This window comes from Tympanuchus pallidicinctus, unplaced genomic scaffold (assembly GCF_026119805.1).
Source record: "Tympanuchus pallidicinctus isolate F22 unplaced genomic scaffold, pur_lepc_1.0 scaffold14, whole genome shotgun sequence".
Classification (NCBI taxonomy): Eukaryota; Metazoa; Chordata; class Aves; order Galliformes; family Phasianidae; genus Tympanuchus; species Tympanuchus pallidicinctus.
In genome coordinates, this window is record NW_026294659.1 from 1,866,948 (window position 1) to 1,894,404 (window position 27,457).

General features: G+C 40.4%; 1 protein-coding gene across 4 annotated transcripts in view; it reads right to left on the reverse strand.

Annotated features, from left to right (window-relative positions):
* Nucleotides 1–27,457, reverse strand: part of ADGRG2 (adhesion G protein-coupled receptor G2) — a 92,016-nt gene that overhangs the window by 31,411 nt on the left and 33,148 nt on the right. For 2 of the 4 annotated variants that reach the window (XM_052673975.1, XM_052673972.1), the window contains exons 1-3: nt 23,174–23,269; nt 12,361–12,479; nt 7,218–7,838 (exon numbers count right to left, since the gene is read on the reverse strand). In XM_052673975.1, coding sequence (XP_052529935.1) covers nt 7,218–7,838; nt 12,361–12,478 — 739 coding nt within the window. In that variant the 5' untranslated portion in view covers nt 12,479; nt 23,174–23,269. Of the gene's footprint in view, nt 1–7,217; nt 7,839–12,360; nt 12,480–22,793; nt 23,148–23,173; nt 23,270–27,457 lie in introns of those variants that run through there. The other 2 variants (XM_052673973.1, XM_052673974.1) reach the window with 2 other exon arrangements.

Genomic DNA, 27,457 nt, shown 5'->3' on the forward strand with positions numbered 1-27,457 from the left:
CAGCTCGGCAGAGAAGGACCTGGGGGGTCCTGATGGACGAGAGATTGAACATGAGCCAGCAGTGCGCTCTGGCAGCTCGAAAGCCAAATGGGATCCTGGGCTCCATCAGGAGAGGGGTGGTCAGCAGGGAGAGGGAGGTAATTGTCCCTCTCTACTGGGCTCTTGTGAGGCCCCATCTGGAGTACTGTGTCCAGGTGTGGAGCCCTCAGTACAAGAAAGACATAGAGATCTTGGAAAGGGTCCAGAGGAGGGCGACTAAGATGATCAGGGGGCTGGAGCACCTCCCCTATGAGGACAGGCTGAGGGAGTTGGGCTTGTTCAGCCTGGAGAAGAGAAGGCTGCGGGGTGACCTCATTGCAGCCTATCAATACCTGAAGGGAACCTACACCCAGGAGGGAAGTAAACTCTTCAAAAGGGCTGACAACAGCAGGACTAGGGGAAATGGATCCAAGTTGAAGGAGGGAAGATTTAGGTTGGATGTTAGGGAGAAGTTCTTCACAAGGAGAGTGGTTAGGCCCTGGAACGGGCTGCCCAGGGAGGTTATGGATGCCCCGTCCTTGGACGTGTTCAAGGCCAGGTTGGACGGGGTCCTGGGCAACCTGATCTGAATGTGTACGTTTGGTGGCCCTGCTAGGCAGGGGGGTTGGAACTACATGATCCTTGAGGTCCCTTCCAACCCGGGTGATTCTGTGATTCTGTGATTTGCTGAGGATGCAAAAAATTAGAACACAAATAATGTTAAAAATAACAAAAATTTAAAAACACATACAAAATAACATTATTCAGCATTATTCTTTGCTTCTGCTGCAAGAAAGACAGAAGGTCTTGCCCCTTGCACAAGAATCAGGTGTTTCTACAAGAAAAAGCATCTCCATTAAGTGAGCACCAGATTCTGTTACAAACACAGATCTCTAAAATCAAAAGCAGCAAGTCACTTGCTGTCTTCATATAACTTTGCATTGCTCTAACACAAACAGATAGCTGAGTAAAGACTGGGAGTCATACATGTACAGGCAGAGGAAACTGCTCTGGTGGTATGACCTTTTATCAACTCATACCATATCAATGAGGTTATCAACTCATACTATTGCTCTATTAGACAGCTACAGAAATTTTACCTGAGAACCAACATTATTTGTGTTGTAACAAGCGTTATTTCCCATAATGACCTTTTTGGTAATGGGAATCAGCATAACTTTAGCATCTCTGGTCTGCTAGGAGACGAAATTCATTAGTAACAGTACTCAAGGTGATGTTCACAAACTAATGTAGCTCCAACAGCACTGAACCTGTAAGCATTAGGACCTGTGAGCTGAGTCTGTAAGTCAGACATTGTAGACGATTCCTGGAAAGACGCAGTTCAGGGCCCTGTTCACAACAGCCAATAGCCCCTAGTCCTTTTTGGAAATAAGTATTTACCCTTGGATTACAGGCCCCAGCTCTAATTGCCATGTAACAGATGACCTCTGTTTTTTGAATTCTAACACCAGGGTTGCTTCTTTTCAAAACTAAAGAGGAAATTCACCTCTTAATGGAAAGTTTAGACAGAAAAAAGACTAATGTTTTGTGTTGTCTAGAAAGTAGCCTTGTGCTTACAGCATTCTTTAGCATTAGAGATATCAACCTACATGGAACAGTCCCTACATGTCTCATTCAAGCTGTCCCAACAAAGTAGAATTCAAAAATCAACTCAGCCAAAGGGAGGGAAAGGAGAAAGCAGCTTTGTACCACAGTGGTCAAGATAGGAAGGGCAAGATTTGGGATCTGGTTCTCACACCATGGGCACAGTCATTCAAGACATGCTTTTTGTTCATTATTAGAAACAAGAGAAAGCCCTTAAAAGATGCACAATGTACAATTATTCACCTACAATAGGAATAATGAAAATATCCTTTTCTTCTCCCTAACTCCAATCTAACTTACAGTCAGTACACCCTAAATTTTTGGAAAGGCAACACCCTCTCTGATTCACCTGCCTTCAGGCAGCCCCTCCACCAGAAGTAAATCACTTTTTCCAGGGTGGAGGACTTAGAAGCAGCTAGAACCTGGCTGTAGATAACAACATTTTGTAAGAACTAAGCTACTGGCAGCTGTTTCTTGCTCCCCTATCTCAGGGGAACAGTGTTATAGATGACTAATACTGTTTTACCTAATATTCCATGATCTCCTTTAAATTTTTGCAGAAACCATCCTTGAGCACACCCAAGACAGCAACTAGAGTGTTTTCTTGGGATAAGCAGAAAAAAATTTGAACTGCCAAGAAATGGATCTTCCACATAGACACCCATTCTGCCCTGTCTGCTGCACAGAGGAGCAGGGATGGAACAGCACAAAGGGTCACATCTGCTGCCCTATGTCTCTCGGACTCTCATCTCTTGATGAGAGAATGCAAGAGACAGTTTGTTGCAGTCAGATCCAGACACAAAACAGGCAGGAAATACTAAACCTAGTCACCAGTAAAAGTACAGACTACACAGGACTACAGGATGAGGAGAAATGGCTTTAAACTGGAAGAAGGTAGATTTAGACTAGGTCTTAGCAAGAAATTCTTTACTGTGAGAGTGGTGAGACACTGGAACAGGTTGCCCAGTGGAGGTTGTGGAGGCCCCCACCCTGGAGGCATTCAAGGCCAGGCTGGATGGGGCTCATCTAGACCATCTCCTGGTCTAGATGGAGGTGTCTATAGCCTATAGCAGTGGGATTGGAACTAGATGATCCAACCCAAACTATTCTATAATTTTATATAAAATAGGCAGAAAAATGTACACTTACGTGTTCTAGGGCACAATGGTAGAATTTTGAAATAATATGAAATAAAGTGCCTCAAGTTACACTTGTTTTAAATTTCAAGTATGCCAAAAATGAGAATAGTTTATGTTTTCATACAGAGGCAGCCTTAACCACATCACATCTCCCAAAGAGATCAAGAGCAGAATGCAAATGAAAGAATCCCAAGGGGCACTGTGGTGGCTAGATAATAATGTCTCTGCAGGTGGCAGGACTTGGCCGATATCACAGAATGACCTTAGATAACCAAGACCACCTATTTCTGAGAAGATCAGTTCTGACTTACAAATACACACAAACATATCACGAAAGTAGTACAAACCAGATTTTTTAAGTAAGATGTGGTAGCAAACTTTGTGCTGAAAGTTTTTCCATTAAAGAAATTCAATTGATTCAGGCAGATTCGCAGAAGTGATTCGCACGGCAGATTTCAATCAGAAATGGGAAAGACAAAACGTATGTTCCAAATGGATACACAGTATCATCTTCCAGCTTAAAAATTAAAACATTTCACACTCAAGTGTCAATTCCACTTGAGTGTTATTAATTCCCTATAAATCCTCTTCTAAACGTTATCAGAGGCTACAGTGCTCATGTATTCTGTTAGTCACCAGTACTGGGTAGCAATGACCCTTCATTTATATTCAGTGTTACTAAGATAACAGCTGCATGAAAACACTTCTCATGAACCTACTCCTGAACAAAACCAAGTGTAGTAGCTTCAACAACAAAATATCAACTGCTAATATCCTACAGTCTTCTATTTACAGAAGCAGACACCTAGAAACAGTGAATGTGTTTCTTCACATCAGGCTCTGTCACTTTGGCCAGTTCACTCCTGTAACGTTAAGAGAAAAATCATGTGCACTGTTTTTAACTCAGCTTCGATGTTACAAAGGTTTTTACGGAAATGTGCTTACAATACAAGTTTTGTCAAGCTCTGTTTGTACAAAGATGTGTATCAGAGGCTGAGATGAACCAGAATCTCTTCCCTTGTAGGCTGATTTCCAAAACGCTCCTTCTATTCATACAGAAGAAGACTGAGGCAATGAAATCAAAGAAATGGGAGGTCAAACACACATTCTGTTAATATGTACAAAGTAGAGCAATATGTGACTCATCAAACAGGCACTCCATAGTTATGTATTCCACATCTTGCCCCACCCCCTTCAGATCTATTTATTTAAGAGCTTCCTTTAAGAGCTTCTAAAGGTTTCTATAGCATTGTACCCTCACAGTTCTTTAAAAATATATGCACTGGTGAAAGTAACATCTTTTTACTGGTGAAAGTAACATATTTTTACATCTTTAGCTTTCATTACTTGCTCGGTGAACATAATAACACAGACCAAAGTTTGGTACTCAATAGACTAGGATGTAGACTGGACGAGTGGCAGCTACATTTCAATCTTCTTCCTGAAGAGGTAAAGCCTTAGAACTCCACCTTTCCTTCTAGGAAAGCTGATTTTGCCATCAGTAGAGTACACAACTCAAGAAATCTTTAAAAGAGATTGCATGAGTCTAAATCACACCTCTGCTTATTCATATCTCCAAATTAGAACAGTCCACATTGAAGTTTTCCACAACCTTGAGTGTGCACACAGGGCACTGATGACTTCCCAACAATATTAAATGACTTTGTTCCCTCAAGTCTGAAAACCTCCTACAGCAACATCGCAGCAGGTTCATCCATACAGGGAGTGTAAGGATTCAAGGAAAAGAAGGGACAACACCTTAATCTTGAAGACTGGACAAGACAGTCTAGAAAAATTAAGATGTCACCATCTAACACTGTATTGTATTCATGCAAAAAAATTCAACTTAAAGTAATAGGCTCTGGATTTCTGCTAAAAGTTAGGGCATCAAAATTTAAGGCATTGATGTCACATCACAAATGAAGTGACAGAACTTTAATTCCAGTGACACTATTTCTAATTATTCTGTAAATCATGTATTCGACTTATTCTTTGAAACTTGTAAAAGGTCATCTCTGTCATCTTTGTGCTCCTTGCATAAATGCACAGTGTAACAGTTTGGATATTTATATTTTAATAAAGAATGCTACTGTTTAATATGTAACTGAAATGATTAATGTTTAAACAGCAAATTTCTTCTGTTGTCAAGTTACCACTAAAGGTCTCGCAAATGTCCCATGCAAAAAATGACAACAGAAGAGCTTCTGCCCTTGTATTCTCTGATGTCAGAGAATATGACTTACTTTTTCTTGGATTATGTGGAAAACAATAACATCCACAATAAGTGTCCACGTTAAAATCTGTAGTTAAATAGGAATAATTAATCAAGTAGTAAGACAAATTACTCTTTGAATTTGGCACATGGAAGAGTGAACACCTCCATCTCACCTGTTTGGCCTATGTGAAATACTTACATCTGTTCAGCTTGCAAAAGATACACCGAGCAGATGGGACCCAAAAGTCTTGTTACTGAAAGAAGCAAGAGCTGCATCTTTCACTCAGACCTGAAAGTTATATATTGCTATGTTCCCTGACTCCAAGAAATGTAATTGGCATCACATCACAAACTGGGAAGCAGTCAGGTCCTTTCTTGCAAATCTTCAGATGCACATGATGCTTAGCTATAGCAAAAGTAATGCCCATTCACTTCTGGGAAGTAATTTACTTTAAGTTCTGCACGTCTTTAAGTGTTAATCACAAAAGTAAATCTTAACACAATCAGGACTCTGGTCCTTATTAGATCTAACATAGTTAAGAAGCAACTAAACAAAATTTTGGTAATCTAAGAAATTAGTATAAAACTAAAATCAAAAGAAAATGAATATAGTTAAGAAAAGGAAAGCCTGAAGGAGGGGGTAAAGAAACAGAAGCTAATGATGTGACACTACGTCAATCTAAACTTACTAATGGAACGAGTCATTGCCTATGAGACACCAATTAGATAATGGCCTACACTGCACAAAGATCTTGAGAAATCACAGAAATCTTGGTAATCTTTGACTGAGCATTTTACAAACAGCTGCTTCACAGGGGTACAAAACGCCAACCAGGTTATAACAAACTTCTTGTTACAAACTTGTCCTCCGGCACAGTTACAACTTCAATGAAACACTTCCTTTTCACTCATTGTGAGTATGCAGGCAGTGTGGCTCTTTGCCAGTTACATTCTATGCAGATATAAAATCAGATCTTTCCAAAGACTCACTGCTATAACACAGCTATTTTAACAGAGCAGAGAACCCTACTAACTGGGTAATTTTTACATAGGAAGAACAAAGGAGGACAAAGGAACTTCTAGAAAAAAATCCACTTGTGATACTACCACCAGCAATTAAAGCTGCCTGGTGTTGTCAGTGCTTTTTCTTTCTTTGTCTCAATAGCACATGCTAAATATTCACCTTCCACAGGCTGGTTGTTTCTTTCTCAGAAAAAAATAAAATCTTCTCATTCTATTTTAACGCCCTTACTACAACATTTGAAACGTACACAGCCAGTGAATGATTTTAAAACTACATAGCTAAATTATATTTTTCAGTCTTCACAAAATGAGTAGGTAGAGTTTGAAAGGATAGAGATGATGAAGACCAGGGCTGTCACCATCTGTCATCTAACATAATCACTTCCATTCTAGTTTAAGAAATCAAGTGAACTAATCACCTTAATAACTCTCGGCTATGGGCTTAATGCCGTTTACTACAGTTGACAAAATGGATCCTACTCAAACTTCATTTCTCTTTTACCTCAGCAGAGAGGACAGCAAAAGCTAGAAAGAACATTTTCTCAATTTAATTCCACCTTACCTATACTAAAATTCAAGTTCTCTGACAGTATAATTTTATTTTGTTCTGTTTTAAAGCTTTTTATGGTTCTTTTTCAGGTCAGAGAAGAACTTTAAGAAAGGTGTTAGAAACCATCTGGCCATTTTAATAAAGGAAGATATTATTGCTACAGAAACAAGAGTAAATTAGAGACTCCAGTTATCTTTACAGATGTAGACCATACAAGCTAAAAATGGTATAGTGTGCCAGCAATGATGTGAAAATTCACATGCATTCAAGCCCAAGCCCAACAAACGTGCAAAACGAGGATCCCCAATGATTTCCTCTGCATTTATTCACATAATTTAAGGTATGTGAATTAATTAAGATGACATTAACAAAAAAGCCCTAATACTCCAAGGCGTTGGTTGGATGCATCCCACTCTAACTGCCATTACACGAGCAGCAGACAGACACAAAAGTTGGAGCAAGCGGGAAGTCTACAAAAAGCACACTAGTAAACTTCTAAATCTGCATGAAAGCTAGCGAGAGCTGCAGATTCTCACCATCCCCATAAACAGACAAAAATGACCAATAGAGAAAGACTTTCTAAAATACAGAAGACAAAATGTTAGACATGTTACATCGATTTTTTGCAATGATGCTACTCTAAAAACAGGGAAGCAGTGATACTTACCACATGGCAAAGAGTTGTCCTTTTCTACTGTCTTATTAAACATCCAATCCTCCTTTCTCCAGCGTACAATACTACCATCTCTGCAGTGCTTGGCAAGATTTATATTTGCTTTATCCCACATTCTGAACATGTACAGCTCCCCAGTCATACCCTGATTAGGTGATGTAGCTGTACCTGGCAGTTTTGAGCAGCCAAGTAAGAACTGCCCTTTTCCAGGGAGAGACATATTTCTAATTAGTTTTTCATTTAGTCTTTTTTTTCCGTTTATGAATAGCTTCACTTCCTTATCTTCACTTTTCCACTGGGTACATATTTGGTGCCAGATGTTTTCCTGAAGCATCACCACTGTCGTATTTATCTGATTTCCAAACAACCAGATCCTCAAGTTACCACGATCTCCGCTAAGTCCAAGGTCATGCTTATTTGCAGAGGGATTGCTGTTAGTTGTCTCTTGGTTGTATACATACGCTGTCCAGGGACTATTGGAAGAATTGAGCTTGAGGTGCACACAGACAGTGAATTCTTTCAAAGAAAGCAGAGAAATTCTTGGTGACATAATCCAAGGATCTTCACATTCAGTCTTAAAGACCGCTTTATATAGTCCTAGGAAATCCTCCTGATCTAAATAAAGAAAAGGTGATTTGAAAAATTACTTCTTTAAAACAATCATCTACATCAATGTTATACTTCCATATATTACTATACGAATTTACTCCTATGAATTTACCCAGGAGTTTTCAAACCAACACATTACCAAAAAACTTTGATTCTTCCTATTTTGTTTGTTTGGGTGGGAGGGAGGAAGGACCAGCATATTTGGAGGCAGGTAATCAATCCTAGCTAATCAAGAAGGCTTTGACACAAAACTCATGTGCAACATAAAGAATGAACACATAGCTCCCCAACATAACGCTCAACCTACAAGTAGGAGAAAAAAAGAGAATCAGGTTCTGGTCCCTATTCCGAAGACCACACAGGTATTTTGCAATTACATTAGTGGATAAAATATAGGCAGAGTTAGAAGAGACTGTAATCCTTACTGCCATACGTACGTTCTGCATCTCTGAACAGTGTTAGGCTTCTTCATTTTATTTTTTTCAAACAAACAAAAACTCTAATATTCTTAAATCTTTCACTGTATATTGGTTCAGCTTTATGAGGAAAGGTAGAAAACAGCCATACTCCAGAAGACAATGAGTTTGGGTAACTTTCAGGAAACATGGTTTGGAGTTACTGACTAAATTTAAACCCATCTAGCCCCTATACAATGTTGTCTACCAGGACATTTACTTGCAAAGATAACTTATCTACGAATCTTACATTTACTTAGGCACAGAAATGGCAGCCTGGAGTTTAACTGGGATGTAAACATAATTTTAGATGCAAACAATAAATTTACTGGTAAAAGCAAGATTTTAGACTACGTCAACACAAGTAAAACAAGCAGGGTCATAGAATGCCTCAAACAGTAGAACTTGACCATAATTATTAAGTTCTTGCAGACGTCTCAATTCTTCCTCTGTCCCACCGGTACAGGCTTTTGTGGCTGTAGATGTAGGCACTCCAAAGTGGAGACTGCATCTTAAAAAAGCACATTCCAATTGTGCGATCATTATCAAGATTGCCAGCTCTATGATGCACCCACTCAACATCAACAAAAATAAACCCAAACAAAAATAACTCTCCTGGGCCAAGTAATGGAGCCGTGGAAAAAGGAAATAGCCTAGTAAATGCTCAGAAAGTGCAAGAGGATGCTAGAATGATAGATTTTGGAAGGCATTACTTTGTCAATATACACAGAGCTTTTATGTACCCTATAGAAAAAGTGATTAACCATGATTGATCAGGGTTGGACAGCAGAAAAAAATTGGTCAATATACAAATCATGTTTTTTCATTAGTTTCCCTATCAAAAGACAAATTTTGAGGTAACTTGATTCCACCTTTTCTTTTCAAGGTACATCACAGTCATTGTCCTAGCTAGCTGTCAGGACCACAGCCAACTCTTTGATCATCAGGGATGACACAGGGATTTGCTCAAATATTGTGCCTCTTGGCCACAGAGATGTCAGACTGCTTTTTCAATAGGAACAAATAAAACACAGGAAGAACTTCCTACTGTGGCAACTGTGGTACACATAATCACAGAATGGCCAGGGTTGGAAGGGACCTCAAGGATCATGATTCTCCAACCCCCCATCACATGCAGGGCCACCAACCTCCCCATTTAATTCTAGACCAGGCTGCCCAGGGCCCCATCCAACCTGGCCTTGAACACCCCCAGGGATGGGGCATCCACAACCTCTCTGGGCAGCCTGTTCCAGCACCTCACCACTCTCTCTGTAAAGAATTTCCCCCTGACACCCAACCTAAATCTCCCCTCCCTCAACTTAAAACCATCTCCCCTCGTGCTACACATATCAACCCTTTCAAAGAGTTGATTCCCCTCCTGTTTGTAGGCTCCCTTTAGGTACTGAAAGGCTGCAATGATGTCACCCCACTGCCTTCTTTTCTCCAGGCTGAACAAGCCCAGCTCCCTCAGCCTGTCTTCATAGGGGAAGTGCTCCAGTCCCCTGATCATCTTTGTGGCTCTCCTCTGGACCCTCTCCAACAGCTCTCTGTCTTTCTTGGACTGGGGGCTCCAGATCTAGACACAGTACTCCAGAGTAGAGGGGGAAAATTTAGTATAGGCTACCAGAAAATGTTTAAAACACATTTATTAATCAGTTTTCACGTAAACTCACTGATAACTGTTCTTGTTGGTTACTACAGCTTTGAAACTCCCCTTGTAATAGTACTAATTAGCAGAATCCAACCTCGAATCATTCCTGAAGTTCAGCATCTATCACAAAGGTACTAAACAAGGCTACCAAGCAAAGAAACCTGAATAGACTCAGGGTTCAGGCCAAATTGCATGAAATTCCTAATTAGCAGCCAATGGATTGAATGAATCTTAGCTAGGCCTGTTATATATGTAGGTGGATGCAATATAAGCAGATGCTGACATTACTTCAAAGCCCTGGAAATTCAGTCAATCATCATTTATTTTCTCTAGAAAATAGTGTGCTGCAGCCCACTCTTGTTCAGAGAACCGAGAAGCTGGAACTGGCTGTTCTCTGACTGGGTCATTCTAAGCTTACAGTTAGTTCCTTCGAATACAGATAATACAAACTACATTTGGAAACCTGGCCATTGAATATATTTTTTATTACCACAGCACAGAAAACACAGCATAGGAGAAAGAATGCTCCAAACATATGCAGTGTAAGAAAACTAAGCAAAAATCACAAGTTGGAGTCAAGAAAACTCCATCCAGTAGAAACTGGGGACTAACTTCTGAGTGGCATTTGCTATATTCAAGCACTTCACCTCTTTCAGAAATGCAAGTTGTTCCTTTTTAACATATTCACATCACTAGATGAAAGTGTTGAAACTAGATGTAGTGCTAAAACAAAAAACATTCATGTAAATGTGTTCTATCAAGCACTGGAAGAAGTCCTGAAATGTATGTATGAAATGTTCTGCGATTCTGTGATTTTAAATCTCCACGTATTCCATCTAGAGCTAATAGCTAATCTTTATAAAAAGTTTAAAATAAACTTTCTACATGTAGACTGCTTGATTCTTCTGAATGTCCTGAAATTCTGAAGCTAAGAACTGCTTTCTCCTTTTCAGTCACAGTTATATTTAGATAGATGGGGATAAACTCTGCCACATCATGCAGCATCCTACATGTTGAAAAGAACACAGGTAATTCTTTTCCATTCATATTTCCTGGAAAGCATCTTAACTGAAGAAAGAACTGAGCAGAGATGATGCTGACAATGCCAAAAAAAACAAAAAAAAAAAAACAAAAAAACCCACTACCAACAAAATACTGTAGAACCAGAAATCGACTCTTGCAACAGTTTATGTCATCTTGAAGGATTACTGACACTTGCAAGTTGTATATAGGTGAAAGAAAAAAATCCTTCTTTGCTTGCATTCTCAAAACTCTAATTACAGCTGAATTGTCCCTGGCAAAATATTTGTAGGACATCTGTCCATATTTTGGGCTGTTCCTTTTGCTTTTCAATGTACCTAAGGTTAAAACTTGATCATTTTAGCAACAGTTTTGTAACTTGAACTTCAAATTCTGTCTCAATAAAAGGTTCATTTTACAAAAATCACTACATTTGGAAAATTGGAATTAGTCTATTCTATCAACAAACAAAACCACCTTGCTAGTACAATGTCATTAAAAAGGCGTATTTATTGTGTTTGGTCTGCAAAAAACTCTCACCTTCTGGAGTACAACAACATGCTACAGCACATGCAGGAGCTTCTAAAAACAACCATTTTGTACATGGCAAAAAAAATTGATTTTTTTTTTTTTAAACTATTTAATGCACAACACTAGCATGATTTATTATCAATACAAGAAGCTGTACAAATGACAAGCATTGTTATTTGTATCCGTCGAGGACCAGCATAACAAGACTTGCACCTGTGAGCTTCAAGAACAGTAATGAATGGAACACAAACTTGCTGATCCTACTTTATCTCATATACAAACATCACCAACATTAGTTACTCCGTTTCTACTAGAAATGACAAGAACTTGCTTGATTCTTTTTCATTTACTGCTACAGAAAGAGCATAGACTGTCAAATTCAAATACATAATTTCTGTTAACATATTTTGGATCTTATCTAGTTTTCCCTAGCCGTGCTCAGACCCACAGCCAAAATCAGCTGTTTTGTGTTTATAGGTGTACTAGGTAAAATTAAAAGGATCTTGAAGTGTTTATGTAAGAGCAGTATAAAACATTTAAAGGGAGGTTCTGACAATAGTTACATCTCCAGTTAAAAAAAATAGCAGGATAGCAATGTTTTGTTATTATGTACTTACATTTTCTCCTCATTCACAGCCCAAAAGAAATTACTACTGATGACTTTTTGTGAAAATAAATACTGTGAACTTAGAGCCCATTTAGTATCCAAAATGATTATCAAATGTTTTAGTTCTTGGTAATGAACATTATTCCCTTTGATTTCCAGATGGCAGAAAGTTGCTTGTGAATACAATCAAGAGTCCTATTCATAAAGACTAGTGCTGATCACTGGAATATCAATACTAGACAAATTGGGAAAAACATGTCTTACCTTTGCCTGCTGTAGCCAAGAACAAATGAAGTAGAAGGACTGGGAAAGCAATCCTGAATCTCAATAAAATGTGCTGTATTCTGCCAACACAGCAGTGCTGTCTTCCCCAGGCAACCATTCTAGGACAAAATAAATAAATACATAAATAAGTCAATGTAACTAGAAGAAAAACAAGTCTGCAGATAACTGTGACAAATGATGCTTCCAACCCAGATGCGTGAATTTTTCAGCCCTGTTACACTACTGGCCATGTGCTGTACACAAATGCACTGTGGAGTATTGCCAAGTCACCGATAAATAAATAGCTGTTTGCGGGTGGGAAAAAGCAAATAAGCAAACGTTCATGTTCTCTAATTCTCTAATTGTGAGTCTAAAGACTCACAAATACATCAGATCATCACTACAAGTCCTTGCACAAGTAAAGCTTTAGAAGTTCATAAGGCAAACAAACATGAAAGGCCTCGTAAACAAAACAAAACACACAGGAGTGACAGCCTGGTGAGCTTTTCAAAAAGCTTTGTTAAGCTCAGGCAGTAAATGGGAAGCACTTGTTTGGTCCCCCTATCCATAGGCTCTATTAGCTGACATCTAATAGCAGCATTGAGAACCTCTCAAGAATAAACAAGACTTTGATTCCCAATCCTCATCTCATTCTCAAGACAAAAAAGTTACTGCAAACTTCAAAACACAAAATGCAACAAGCCAATGTGCAGAAAGTTCCTAGAGAATGTAATAGAAAACTGATTTCTCCACATCTCTTCCTAGTGATGGTTGCCTCGGGTGAACAGTAGAACATGGTGATGAAAAACAAACATGCTTTCTACTGTAAGATTTAACACCCCCAAGAATTATACACTTTTATAATGAGATCCTTGGGAGGAAAATATATATATATATTCTGGATATTTTGCATGCTGAAATAATTGTTAAGCAAAACATTCACGTGCTTTTTGCATGCATTATCTCTTTAATAAAGAACTTTACAGACACATATTTGTTAGCAATTCTGTAACTGACACTTGAAAAAAATGCAAAGCAGTAAACTTTACATATTTATTATATGTGTCTCCTAGTGTCTGCCTTATGGCAGACCAGAGCATCCTGCACAACCATAGAAGTTTAACACGGCCATCACAGATTTGGTATATTTGTACCTGGTTAGCACTGAGAGAAGTTTAGAGTCATGACACCTGCAAACTTTCCTATATTTTTGTACATGCTGCAGTAGGTTTTTTTCTTTACAGGAACTGTAAAATGTACACTCCTGAGGGTTATAAATTCTTGCTAAGGTGAGGGCTAACATAAATTTTTGCCAGCACTCACATTAATATAAATATTTATTAGAATAAAATGGTTACTATGGGGTGAACCCTCCAAGTAAGTGCTAAGGGAATATACTGGCATACACATAAATCAATGAAGTTGCTAAGTAATCAACACTTTGAAAATTGATTAAACATGCATGCAAATAAATTATGAACATATAACAGTGTAATACAGAAAACAAAGGAAAGGCTTTCTAAAAATTATAACAGCACCATGTTACTGCCAGCCATCATTTCCAACAGTTACACAGTATATGGTGTGTATATTTCTAGCCGAAATATGGCCATACTGATTGGATTGAAGAAGACTGATCTTGATAATGACACACACAGTTTCCACTTTGCAGATGCTGGATGCATGCTTGAAACCAGAATGCTCTGAGGAAATAACAATCAAACTGTGGCAAGATCATGAATGACAGCTGCATGTAATAAGAAAGATTTTCAGTCAGTAAATTAAGTAATTACACTAATTATCCCAAGAACTTGATAACAAAAATTGCTGTGCAAAACGCTGGTAGGTTTGAAGTGTTTTTGACTGACAATTTCAAGGATGGCCCACCTACAGTATAACTTCATGGCATTAAAAGAAATGCCCATCCAAAACCTCTGTTTCCTTTGCTTACTCACACTTCCCATTCTCATCTCAAATTAGGTCACTCCTAAGCAAAGCTAAGCTGCACATCTATTCCTTCAATTTATGGGGAAATCTCCTTTTGGTGTGGGAAACCATATATTCACAGGAATGCAGCAGACAACAAACTAAACTCAAATTCCAGCATTCCTTGCCATTACTACCTAGAAATGAAGAGCTGAAATATGAATGGGACAGAGCCCAAAAATACTTCACAGAACCCACAAGCTTAGCCATTGGTGCTGGTAAGTGTTGAAGCAAACTGCTTGCTCTGCGTCACATAAAAACCTGATTTGGAATGCCTCCAAATTCTCTGCATTTGGTTTCAGGAGAGAGGCAAAGTTTCTTGTTGACAGAATCCAGTCATAACAAGAACTCCACAGCTATTCAGTTACGAATGCAGATTAATGTTCTCAGGGGATGCACTAAAAAACAGAGCAGGAAAGTGAATAAACATACAAAGGGAAATCCCAATACGATCAGAACTCAGTTAACTTTTTGCAAGACTTTCGAGATATAGGCTAGCTCAGCATTTGTTCCAGCATCTAGTGAAAACTGCAATTAAAAAAAAACATTAGGTATGCAATATTACTGCTTCTTTCATTTCACAACAATTCTGTTTACATTCTATTAAGGAAAAAGATTCTACTTTCTATATTATCATTATTTCTTAGATAATGACAAATCCGCATTCTTATCATTAATATTAACTAAATTATTTCATGCTATTTTACTAGTTGATGGACAATTCTGATGGAATTGTCTCCTTCCACACAGTGGGACTTTCACTTGCCTAAGTAGCACAGAGTTTTCACAGGAGATGATACCAAAATGTAATAGGTTCATCCAAATAAACACTGTGACAGGGAATCCACTGCAGAAGGGCAGGCAAAAGAGTCTAGTCTTAACCAGCTAAGAGCAGGCAAACAAAATAGTTAAAAGCAAGGTCCATAAGTCTTTCACTTTGTTTACTCTACTGTACCCAGCTTTTCACCTCTGAAAGACAAATAGCATTACTTGTAGTTGATGTTTTCCAAGCACTTCAGTAGACTTAGAAGAGCCACAGGAAATTGGGCTTGTGTTGCAAATGCACTTGGAATGCAGAAGAGACAGGATCTGTGCCTCTGCAACCAGCCCCAAGAGTGTCTGCTTGCTGCAGCCCCACGCAACGTGCAGTGGGAGAAGACTGGACTGCGTTCCAAGTGTACACCCACATCAAGATACCTCGCCTATCTTAAGCCACTCCTTGCCTTGTATCACAGAAGATAAATTTTCAATAGACTGAAAGCCATAAAAAAATAAATAAATCTTAAATACAGCAGCCTTTGCTGCACTATACTTTGTTACATCCCCTTTTGAAAATTACATTCAAGTTTCATAGTGCTCGTTGAAAACGTCTGTTTACTGGCAGTCATTTTCTTCATCCTTAATTTTAGCCAGAGCTGATTCTCACAGCCAGTGCATGAGCTGTTGGTAACAGAGTTTGCTGGAAATTGTAACTGTAAGCAATCAGTCATTTACTTCTGACCATGCCATCTACTGCTGTGCTTCACACTGTTTTGTTCAATTCACATTTACTCCATCTGTAGACCTTGAGCCTTTCAGAGTCAGATCTTGGATTTTAAGATATATATTTCCAGATTTATGGAACTTGCTGTTGAGGAGGACAGCAGTGATGGATGGTAAGATTCTGGCTGTTGTTTCTGACAGTCTTCATTATTCAAATCTTTACCAAATGAAAAATGACAGTAAAGAGCCAAAGAAACATCATATTGTTCAGGTATGAAAGCCTCTTAGATCTGCCTTGGATTACTTTCAGAAACAGAAAACTGCGGACTTCTTCCATCAACCCCTTCCCAGACTGGAACGAAACTGTAGTAAAGCTTCTATGTTATTTTTAAATTTTGGCTAAAGCAAGTTAGATGTAATAGGGAGGACGCTATGGTGGAAAGTCTTATGTCACTGTGAATTTTGGCACATATAGCACCTACCAACATAAGAGTAGAAGCATACCACTGAATTTTAAATGGTCTTCTATGTTTCTTTTTAATGTATTTTTCCAGAAGACAGTAATAGGATTATCACTGTCTGATAATAGCTTGGTTTTCATTAATTCTTTTCCCTATTTATCAAAGGCTGTAGAATCAAGCACACAGCGCTCTAAGAAATCCAATCACTTTAAGCAGAACATCTCTTTTTCTAAAAACTATGATGGTAACATCAACTAAAGGATCCATCAAATAAGTTCTCCTGACATAAACCTTTACCACTTTCAAAGGTATTTGATCTTTTTCATATTGGCTTACAGAGTGCAGCAAGCCACTTGGCTGGGTATCAGTCCTGCAGAAAAACTTGTAACTCATCAGTTCAGTTCTCAACACAAATAAATGGGAAGAAAAATTCTTGGAGGAACTCATTCTCTTATTTAGTCTATGCCTAAGACTAATTTTAGTTTGCACAACACTGGCATTCAAGAGATTTTTCAATTTCATTTTACAATAAATATATGTATAAGGCTGCTTAAGTCAAGGACTGCCCTCAGTTATATTTACAGATCACCCTTAGATTTGTGTAAAAGTATAAGCTGATTCACTAACACAATGGCTGAGTGGTTATGGGTTTGAAATCCAATGGGGTCTCCCCACACAGGTTCATAATCTGCTTGTCCTCTTCTTATTCCTTCCCCTTCTCAGGGGTAGGAGTTTCCTCCCTTACTAAACAAGAAGACATTCGTATCATTTCCTTTTGCGACAGATACTGGCATGGGTCCAGTTCAGATGCAGGGCCTGTTCCTGGGACTGGAGCAACATAGAGTGTGGTTCAACAGGCCTAGCCTCTGTGCTTTGCAGTGATTTGGGCCTAAAAGGAATTACCAGGATGATGGCATACCTTTTTCAAACATTTTACCAGTTGTTTGAGATCCTGAACTTGTTCGGGGGCAAAGTTCCCAAGCACTGGATGTTCTAGGTGCATGCCAATATCTTCCCACACTCCCTGACATCCACAGCTATCCAGCCTCCAGGCAGATCTCTGGGTGGTATTCTTAAATAGCTGTTTAACCTTCAACAAAACCTGAAACAGGTTTGGAAGGTGCAGCAATAGGAACATGATGGTTTCAACATCCCAAGGATATTCAAAATTCTCAAGGGGTATTTTTACTAGCCTAGAGGAAAAGAAGAGGGTGAAGAAATGAGGAAAAGGGTCCTCCCTTTTCTCCCCTAACAGATGGGCACGCTGAGAAGAAAAGGTAAAGACTGTAATTATAAGACATAGTTCCTAAAGTACGAAGGTGACAGCAATGCTGACTACAAATAGAAGATTAGTCTAATGACTGGCAATTTTATCATATCATAAACTAGTGTTTCACAGCACAGCAAAATGATAACCTTAATCCAGCCTCCAGAGATGGTAAAAAGCACAACAGGACCATACAGAGCATATAAGGGGTTCTATAACACAACTCTGAAAACAAGTACAAGAGCTCTGAGCACAGAAAAAAAATCCACACAGTGATCAGCAGATACTGTAGTAATGGAATGAATCATGGAATTGAGTTGGAAAGAATCGTTAAAGGCCATCTAGTCCAACTCCCCTGCAACGAAGGGGAATACCTACAGCTCCATCAGGGTGCTCAGAGCCCCATCCAGCCTGACCTTGAGTGTTTCCAGGGATGGGGCATCCATCACCTCTCTGGGCAGTCTGTTCCAGTGCCTCACTACCAATAATGGAAAAAACTTTTTCATATATCCAATTGAAATCTCCCCTCTTCTAGTTTGAATCCACTTTCCCTTGTCCAGTCACAACAGACCATGTTAAAGAGTCTGTCCCCTTTTTTCCTTTAGATACTGAAAGGTTGTATCACATCTCCTCAGAGCCTTCTCTTCTCCATGCTGAACAAACTAGGCTCTCTCAGTTTGTCCTTTGAGCACTAACAGGACTGTTATGGCTTAACCCATGAGGCAGCTCAGCATCAAACAGTCATTTGCTCCTTTCACTCCCCAATGGGATGAGGGAGAAAACATCGATTTCATCCTAAGCTTTACATATCAGGTCTCTTGGAAGTTTCCACTGGAGCTGCTGAAACTCCCTTGGAAGCTATGGAGCACAATATTTGCTAAAGGCAGGTTGGCTTTGTTTTGGTTTTTTTGTTTGGTCAGTTTGGGATTTTTTTTCCTTTTAAACAAGCACAGACTGTTTTTAATCGACAGCTCAATGGCCAAACATGCAGTTTGTATCAAAGAAATAAAGCTCATCACTTTTGACAGACGGATACACTGAAGCAACCCATCTTCCAGAGCCCTACTACAGCTCTGGTAGTGAATATGGCATCAGTACTCTGCACAGTACAAGGAACTACAGTCACTTTGGCACCTCTGTCTTTATATGGGGTTAATATTTTGGGCTCCCCCGTTAAATCATTCTAGTAAATGAGGTTATGCCAGGGCGATGTTTCTGGCCTCTTTTAGCAGTGCACCTCCAGAGGGTACAATGCCTATGGAATGTATGGAGCATGGTAGAAAAGAGAAGACACCATTCCAAAGACAAGCTCCCTGAACTTATTCTAGCACTATTCCTGCTTTCAGCCCTCACATATCAGATCAGAAAATTTGCTTTGCACAAATACACTCCACATGGCCTATTTTGCTGTTGCCATTTCTACAATGAAGTGATTAGCCTTTCTTAGAAATAAACCACTCTAACCACAATGCTAACTTACTGAGACAGATAAGAAAAAAAAGTGCACTTTTAAATTCAAGTTATATGAGTACTTAGACTGTGCTGTGCGTAAGTAATGAAGGAACAAAGTCCCCTAGACTTCAAAACCTGATGTATTATAGTGTATTATCAAAAAGCCATTCAGTCAACTTACAACCATAATTAATTTGGTGCAAGAGAAACAAAGATATTCAAAGTCTGGTTGCGAAGTCAGAAAATAAATGTGGAATTTGGCAACAATCACTATCAGGCATTCCCAGAAGTCTAATAAGTCCAGGAAAAGAGATATAGTAATTTATTCTCTACAGAATATCAAAGAGATCTCCAAGAGAATGTTTAAAACATTAACATGTCACTAAAATGAGCGTGGTTTTGGTAATACGTGCACAGTAACGCTTCCAACAGCAGCACACCCTCGTAGCTCATTTTCCTGCCAGCTTTACTGTTTCTAAATGTCTCACAACTTGTCAAATGTGATAGTTTCTGGCAAACCTGCTGATGTATCTTTTAGGCCTTAAGTTTTCAATGACTTCTTTAAAGAATATCACAAATGAGAACAAACGTAATGCTTAAGTTGTGAGTGCCTTTTCCTTTTTTGCATCTAAGGCATCAAGTGAGGTACTCATGCAAGTTTCTCTAAATTTAATGGAGTTTAAAAGTACTTTAAGTAGCCTGGAGAACTCCATAAACTATTTCTTTTCTGCACATTGCCTCATCTAGTATAACTGAGTTCCTATAGTTTTCCTTTAAAACAAACAGAAGTGAGTACATTGTGTTACAAACTACAGTTCTTCTCTGCAATATAGTGAGTATGCAGTATTTCAGTAGCCAGCAGAACAGAACCTAGAATGGAAGAACAAAATGCACTGATTTAATAAGGTATTAGCTGAAAAACAGCTGGTATATCAAACAATAATGTGATTTCAGGGCTACAATGCTCATACATAAAACAGAAAAGACTGAGGCTGAGGCCTTCAGGTGCCAAATAAATTTCTAAAATCTTGTGTTAGTTCTACTACATACTACCTGCAATGAAACTGCCCTGAAGGTGATGAAAGCAACACAGCATGTGCACCTGTGGTATACAAGGTGCTCAACTCACAGCTGGAGACAAATCCATGTGACTCATGCAGGGAGGAGGCTAAGATGCCTTTTTTTTTTTTTTGTCATTGACTTAATGGCAGCTACAAAGGATTCTTTATCCATCCGGAACAGCAATAAATTTAAAAGATATTTCGGCACACAGAAAAACTCAAAGTCTCCCGGTCAATTGAGTCCTACTAACTACTGTTTAATTTACATAACACTATCTTTTCACATAGCAAGTATAGATCCTTTCCATGCTATGGTTCCACCAGGAAGGTGGCACTGGAAAGAATAATATCCTCGTAAACACAAGCAGCTATCTGATAGACATGAAATGATTCACTTGGCTGTTTTTGTGCTCACAAGAAGAGAAGCACCTACCAGTGCTCTACAACAAACTGTTCTTTTCTAAATCAACAGAAGCCAGCAGCGCATCCTGGCACCCAAGGGGCACGCACAGCACAGCCAGCTGGTCAAAGGAGGTGATGTTCCTGCTTTATTAGTGTTGGTGTGGCTTCACATCAAGTATCATGTGCAGTTCTGGGCTCCATAACACAAAAAGGACGTTAAGATCCTTTTCAAAGGAGGCACCAAAGCTGGTAACAGGGCTGAAGGCATGTGAGGAGAGGCTGAGAGCATTGGGAAGAGGAGGCCGAGAGGTACCTCAGTGCTCCCTGCAGTGCCCTGATGAAGGGAAGCAGAGGGAGGTGCTGGGTTCTGCTCCCAGGAGCTGACAGCAGCAGGGGAATGGCACAGAGCTGCCATGGAAGGGTGGGACTGGACATTAGGAAAGTTTTCTTTACCATGAGGGTGGTTAAACACTGGAAGAGGCTTCCTAGAGAGGCAGCTGATGCCCTGTGCCTGGCAGTGTTTATGGGGTATTCGTACAAAGCCCTCAGTAACATGCTCTAACTTCTGGTTAGCCCTGAGATGGTCAGGAGTTGGATGTGCTAGTCTCTGAAGGTTCCTTCCAGCTGAATTGTTCTAAAAAATCATAATAGTCTAAAAATTCCACTTATCTGAGAGAACAGCAAAGCTTTTAACTGCACCTACATACAGCAAAACTACTAAACTTGCCGTTTATCAGAGAGCTCACATCTCAAGACAAACACAGCACACCTTATCCTTGTCAGCTCCTCACTTGAAGTCAATGAGACTGTGAGCTGTCTTGATTGTGGCCTAACCTTAGCATTCCACTGAAAATACAAAATTCCAAATTCATGCACTGAGCAGCTCTAACACCACATTATTTGCCAAGGCCACTGATCATGTTATATATTAAGAACTAAAAGCTGTCAAAATTTAACAACTGTTATTCCCTTATCACGTCCAAATCTTTCCTGAATCCGCCAATATATAGCATTATTAGTGGATTACCTGCCTAAAAGCATTCACTGCACTCACTATAATTTGAGTGATTAACTCGAGAATGGGAATTCAGTCCTTGATTTCTCTCCAGCTGGCTACAACTGCAGCCAATTTCTGCTGATGTGTTTAGAAACACAAGTTTAATGTGAAATTTTGAACGACTTGAAGAGGAAGAAAAAACCAACATGCTCACAAATGCTATCTGATCTACATAATTACCTTAAGATAGTAGAGTAATATTATTAATATATTAGCTTATTTGATTTCCAACTGCCGCAACAGAAATAAAATAATGTTACTAACTTGTAGCGTACATTAAAAATTGTACCGGCCCCAATTCATACCTGAACAAACTCTGCTTACACTTAGCTTCTGTTCTCCATCTTCTTTCAAAGCATTTCATTTTGTTTTTATCAGCAAGTTATATGTGCATCCCCAGTAAGACTAAGTCAGTAAGCACTGGAGACAGGCGAACTCTCCCAGGCAGAGACTGTTCTTTGGTTTAATCCAACAAACACACTTGCAGACAGCCAAGAGAGGACAAAAAGCCCTGCTTGTTTCACCCATGTGAAGAATGTGAAGAACATACAGAAGGATGCTTTCCATCTTTAGGAAGGGATGGACAAAGGCGTAAGGTGAAAACTAAGAACAGGAAAGGTTGATCAAGTCTCCTAATGACAATGCGTAGCGTTAGCCTATGCAAGCAAAAGGATGAGATGCATTCTGAGCAAAGGCAAGCAGTACAAGTACAGAACTCAGGAACCAAGCACCTTGCTGTAGGACTAATGCTTAAATCTGCATGCTAATTGGTTTGGCCTTCACTGAAGCTGTTTCCACCATGCCTCCAGTGCGACTCCCACTCATCCCACTCCCACTACATCCTGAAGTTAAAGCCAGCCCAGCTTGCACAGCCACACTGGATGGCAGCCCTGACTGAGTTTACAAACACATTTTCAGCATTTTCACATAAATCAATGCAGGGCAATCAGACAGTAAAAGCAACAGAAGTTGGCACTATCACAAATACCAACAGTGACTAACAAAACCAAAGCAAAAATCAATGCAGACGGCACTCAAGGTCACTTCCAGCACCCGGATCGCTCCTCACTCAGCACAAATGACCAAAAAGCCCCAACCAGCTCACAACACCAGCCGTACCCCACAGACGCTTCCGAACCCCTCACGTAGCCCCAGCAGCACTATCCCAGCCGGCCACCCTCGGTTCTACCACATACAGCATTCAAACCCTGCTGACGCGTCAATCAGAATTACCCACTTATCTCCAACCGAAAAGCGCTACTGACCTCTATCCCTACGGACCAACACGGACCGCAGCCGCACCCCGCCGGTACCGCGGGACGGGCACCTGTGCAGGACGGCTCCGCTCCGGGCCGGGCCACGCCACCACCCTCGGGGCAACGGGTGGGCGCAGCGCCCCGCGCCCCAACGGCCCCTCGCCGGCGGATGGGCTCTGTCCTCGGCCGGGCTGGGCTGCAGAGGAAGGCGGAGGGGACAGCGCTCACCCCTCCAGCCGGACTGGCAGCGCTCCGCGGCACCCTTCAACCCGCAGGGGAAGGAGCGCAAGGAAAAAGCTCGGCGGGACAGCCACTCCCCGGAAAGCCGCCGCTCTGCCGCTCCCTCCTCGCCCCGCGCAGTCCTCCGCCCGGAGCCGAGCGCCGCTCACCTGGCCCCGGGGGACCGACCGCCTGTCCCGCGCGACGCCACTGCCCGCTCGAATCTCCGTTTAGGAGGCGCGGCCACCGCCCCCGGCTGCTGGAGCAGCCCCGGGCCGGGACCGGGGGGGGGGGCGGAGGCAGACGAGGGAGGTGCTGCGAGAGAGAGGGAGGGAGCCGGGAGCCCCTCGGTAAGGCGGGCCCGGCTACAGTGGCCCTGCGGGTGCGGGCGTTGGCTCTGACCGAGTCCCGCGTGCGGCTGTGAAGCGCGCGGCTCGCAGTGTGAGGGGGCAGCGGGCAGCGAGCAGCGAGCGGAACAGCGCGGCTCGAGGGAAATCCCGGGGCACTTCGCAGCTCCACACAGCGAATTGAAGGCGGGACGGGGGGGGAGCAAGGTGTGGCTTTCCTCGCGTTAACTTGTCTGGGATGAAGCACGTTGAGAAAAGGCAGCATTTCCAATGATTTCTCTTTTTTCTTTCTTTTTTTTTTTTCAGTTGCTTAACACAGCGAAGTTTTAGGAACTGCTTCTGAGGTTGGAAGGGGCCTCTCAAGACTGACCCCTCTGCCTCCCTGTTGGAATAGGGCAACTCCAGCACGTTGCCCCGGACTGTGCCCTCATAGTTTTGTGTCTAAGGATGCTGACTCCACACCACCTCTGGACACCCTGTTCCAGTGTCCAACCACTCATCATAAAACTCCGTTTTCAAAGAATCAGAATGGTTTGAATTGGAAGGGATCCTTAAAGGCCATTTAGTTCAGCTTCCCTGCAAAGAACAGGGACACCTACAGCCATATCTGGATGCTCAGAGCCCAGTCCAGCCTGACCTCGAGTGTCTCCAAGAAAGGGTCATCCACCACCTCTCTGGGCAACCTGTGCCAGTGCCTCATCATCCTTATTGTAAAAAACTTATTTTTCCTTGTATGCAATTGAAATCTCCCCTCGTAGTTTGAAACGGTGTCCCCTTGTCTCATCACAACATACTCTCCCACAGAGTCTGTCCCCTTCTTTCTTATAGCCCCCCTTTAGATACTGTTTTTTTATGTTAAGATGAAATTTCTTGTTTTTCAATTTCTGCCCATTGCCTCTAGCCCCGTCAGCACTAATATAAACCTGTCTCTCACTACATATTTTTAAGGAAATTTTGGAGTTTTAGGCAACAAGAAATCTTCTTTGGTATCATTTAGGATAGGAAAAGGACAGAATCTACAAACTCTACAGATAGCAGATCCTCCTAAGGATGCAGTGTGCGATGAGTCCATGTGAGGAGCAGGATTTCATAGAGAAATACTTAGAAAGAACTGCTGAGGTTAGATAAAAAGGCTTGTTTCATTTTGCTCGGATCTAGGGTGGTGGATGTAGGGATCTTTGGATGCTTTGGAGCCAGTACCTAATGGAACACAATGGGAGGGCTTTGGCAGATCTTCACAAAGGATAAAACAAGAGGCACGTATCTTTCTCTGCCTTGGATAGTGCGATATCTTCCTTGAACATTGAAGTACCATAGATTGTGCTCCCCTTACACTTCTGCGTGGACATGATGGTGATAGGCTGACAATTTGACTTGCTAATGTTAGAGGTCTTTTCCATCCTTAGTGATTCTGTGATTGTATGATTTTCTTCCTAGCTTATACCACTTTATGAAGTGACAGAGGATTATGTCTCCCTCATTTCTGAAGTGGACTTCCAAAGTCAATAAAAAAGAGGAGAAAATTGTCCTGAAGTTACTGCTAGGGGTGTGATGTGTGAAAATACTGTTTATCTGCAAAAAGCACAACCTAGTGGTTCTACATCAGTGCTCTTTTGACACATCCACAAACAGTCTGCTCTACACAGATTAGTGATGTTTCAACAGAAAGGCTGAATGCTTGAATGAGCACAGAAACTGAAGCCCAACTCACCCTCAAGGCACGTTACGCATTGGCAGGGCAGGTTTAGTAAGCTCACTGTATTGCCTGTTCTGTGAATAATTACCTGTGTACAGATAAATGGAAGCCTGCCTCTGTCCTACTGCCTTGACAAATGACACGTTCTTTAAATAAAAATCAAGCAGTTGATGAATTTTTAAGCACTGCAGACAGAGGAATTTCCTCAAAATTTATTTTTCTCTCAGATCAAGTTCATTTAGCAGGAGAAAATAAATACTGTGTGACTTATAAAAGCCCTACTTAATTGATATCTGAAATTTCTTATTTAAACTACATCTTACGTTAAAGTGGGTGGTGTCCAGTAACATGCTTGCAGAGAAACCAAACAGAAGTAGTTGGTAATGACCTAGGAACCAAGAACAAGTAATGAAGTTCATTCCCAAAGTGCATTTTTATAACTGCACTTAACTGGAAAAAGTCTCTGAAATCTATATACATTCACACAGGTACCAGTTTTCCATCTCTACAGTTTTGGGACTGTGCTGGATCTAACCAGTGTTACACACAAGCCACAAGCAGATTCCTGTGCGCTTCCTAAGAAAGTGTAGACTGTGGCAGGTCTGAGACACAGGCACAGATAACTAAACGATGAAGAACTTTTTGCTCCCGTTAGTTTGTCATGACTGTGCCAAAACCAACCAACCAAAAAAAAAAAACAACCACCAAACCAAACAACAACCCTCTCTGCATTCAGATTACTTAATGCCTCCTTTATAATAGGCTTGTGCAACAGTGTACATTGGCTTAGTAGGAACAGCAAGTGACATGTACAGGTTTGAGAGAATGATAGTCCCTTGAAAGGAAGCAAGCAAATATTTTGTCTTCAAGAAAATGATCACATTAATTATGTCTTGAACAGTACTGAATAAAGCTCCTGGAGCTGAGAGACTCTCTAGAAGTTTTCTGATCAAAAGGTAACTAACTTGAAAATGGAGATAAGGATACAATAAACTGGTATTTATATGCATTTGTCTACGTATCCTTGTTTGGACATGTAATGAAATGCTGGATTTCAAGCTTCTGACAGTTCAAGCATTTTATTTATTTATTTATTTATTGTATTTCTTCTAGTTAAGAGGATTGAATGTAGGAACCTCAACAGTAACCCCAACAAAGTGGGTAAATTCCCATTATATTCAGCTTGACCAGAGTCTCATATCATGCTTTCTAGTTGCTTTGGGATGCTTTGTTTTGCTTACTAAATCCCTCTGTCTCTATTTATGTGTGCGTATATACGTTTCCTAGTAACATCAGCCGTCACTGTAACACATCGTATTGCAGCATTCACTTCGTGATTATGATTTGTGTAACCAAATGGGAACTTGTTCTAGTGATGTAATTTGTGTCTCAGACGGTAGAAAAAAAAGCAAATAGTTGTCAGTTTGAAAGAGAGGGGAGAGATGGTGGGAGAGGTGATCTCTGTTTCCCTTTTCAATTTTGCTGTGAATGTAGGATTTTTGAAGAGTAAATCCTTGAATGTCGGTGCTTGAAGGAACAGAGTTGTCTTGCTTGCTTCTCCCTGCTTCTCCCCTCTTCCTAGTGTTTGGGATTGTTTTGCCCAGTCAACATCAGGGAATTAAAGTAGAATTTTTTTTAAAAAAGAACTTAGTGTAAAATTGGAGGAATGACTGCTTCAATTAATCACATTGAGGTAACGTTGTTTATGTCAAATCTACTCAATTTAAAAACCAAACAAAAAGACTTCCTGATAATTTCATGGCTCTGGATTTTTTCTTTCTGCATTTTTTTCTTCTTTGACACATTAAATGTTTATATGAACACCATGGATTGATCAGATGTACAAAGAAGTGGCTGAAGTTCTGGACTTCTCTGTTTAAAATATATAAGTAGGAAAAAAAATCACTCATTTTTTTTTCTATAGTCTCACATGTTTTAGTGGTAATGAGGATTACAGAATATTTGGTTAAAGAAAATAGGTATTTTTTTAAACTAATGGTAACCCTGAAGATTAAACACAGTCATCTACCAGTCTTTCAGTCCATTTTCTGCTTTCTGCATTGCAGAGATAGAAAAAAGTTCTAGGATAAGGAAGTGATATGAATTAACTGTGATGCTAAGAGGAACCATACGTATCAAGGGGGAGGATCTTAAGTCTAATCTTAAAACTACACATATTTAGCACCAAGTTGAGAACTCGGTTTGTGAAAAAGAGGCTGCCTCTGTTCAAAATTTGTGCCTCAACAACAAATGCCTATCTTACAAAAGAGTCTTTAGACTAGATAAACCTATCTAATGTTCTAATAGAATAGCTACTTATTAATATTCTTTTGTCAGAAAGTAGCATATAGGCGTGGGAACCATGAGTACAGTGTTTACTGAATGTTAACTGAACCAATATGTAGAAGAAA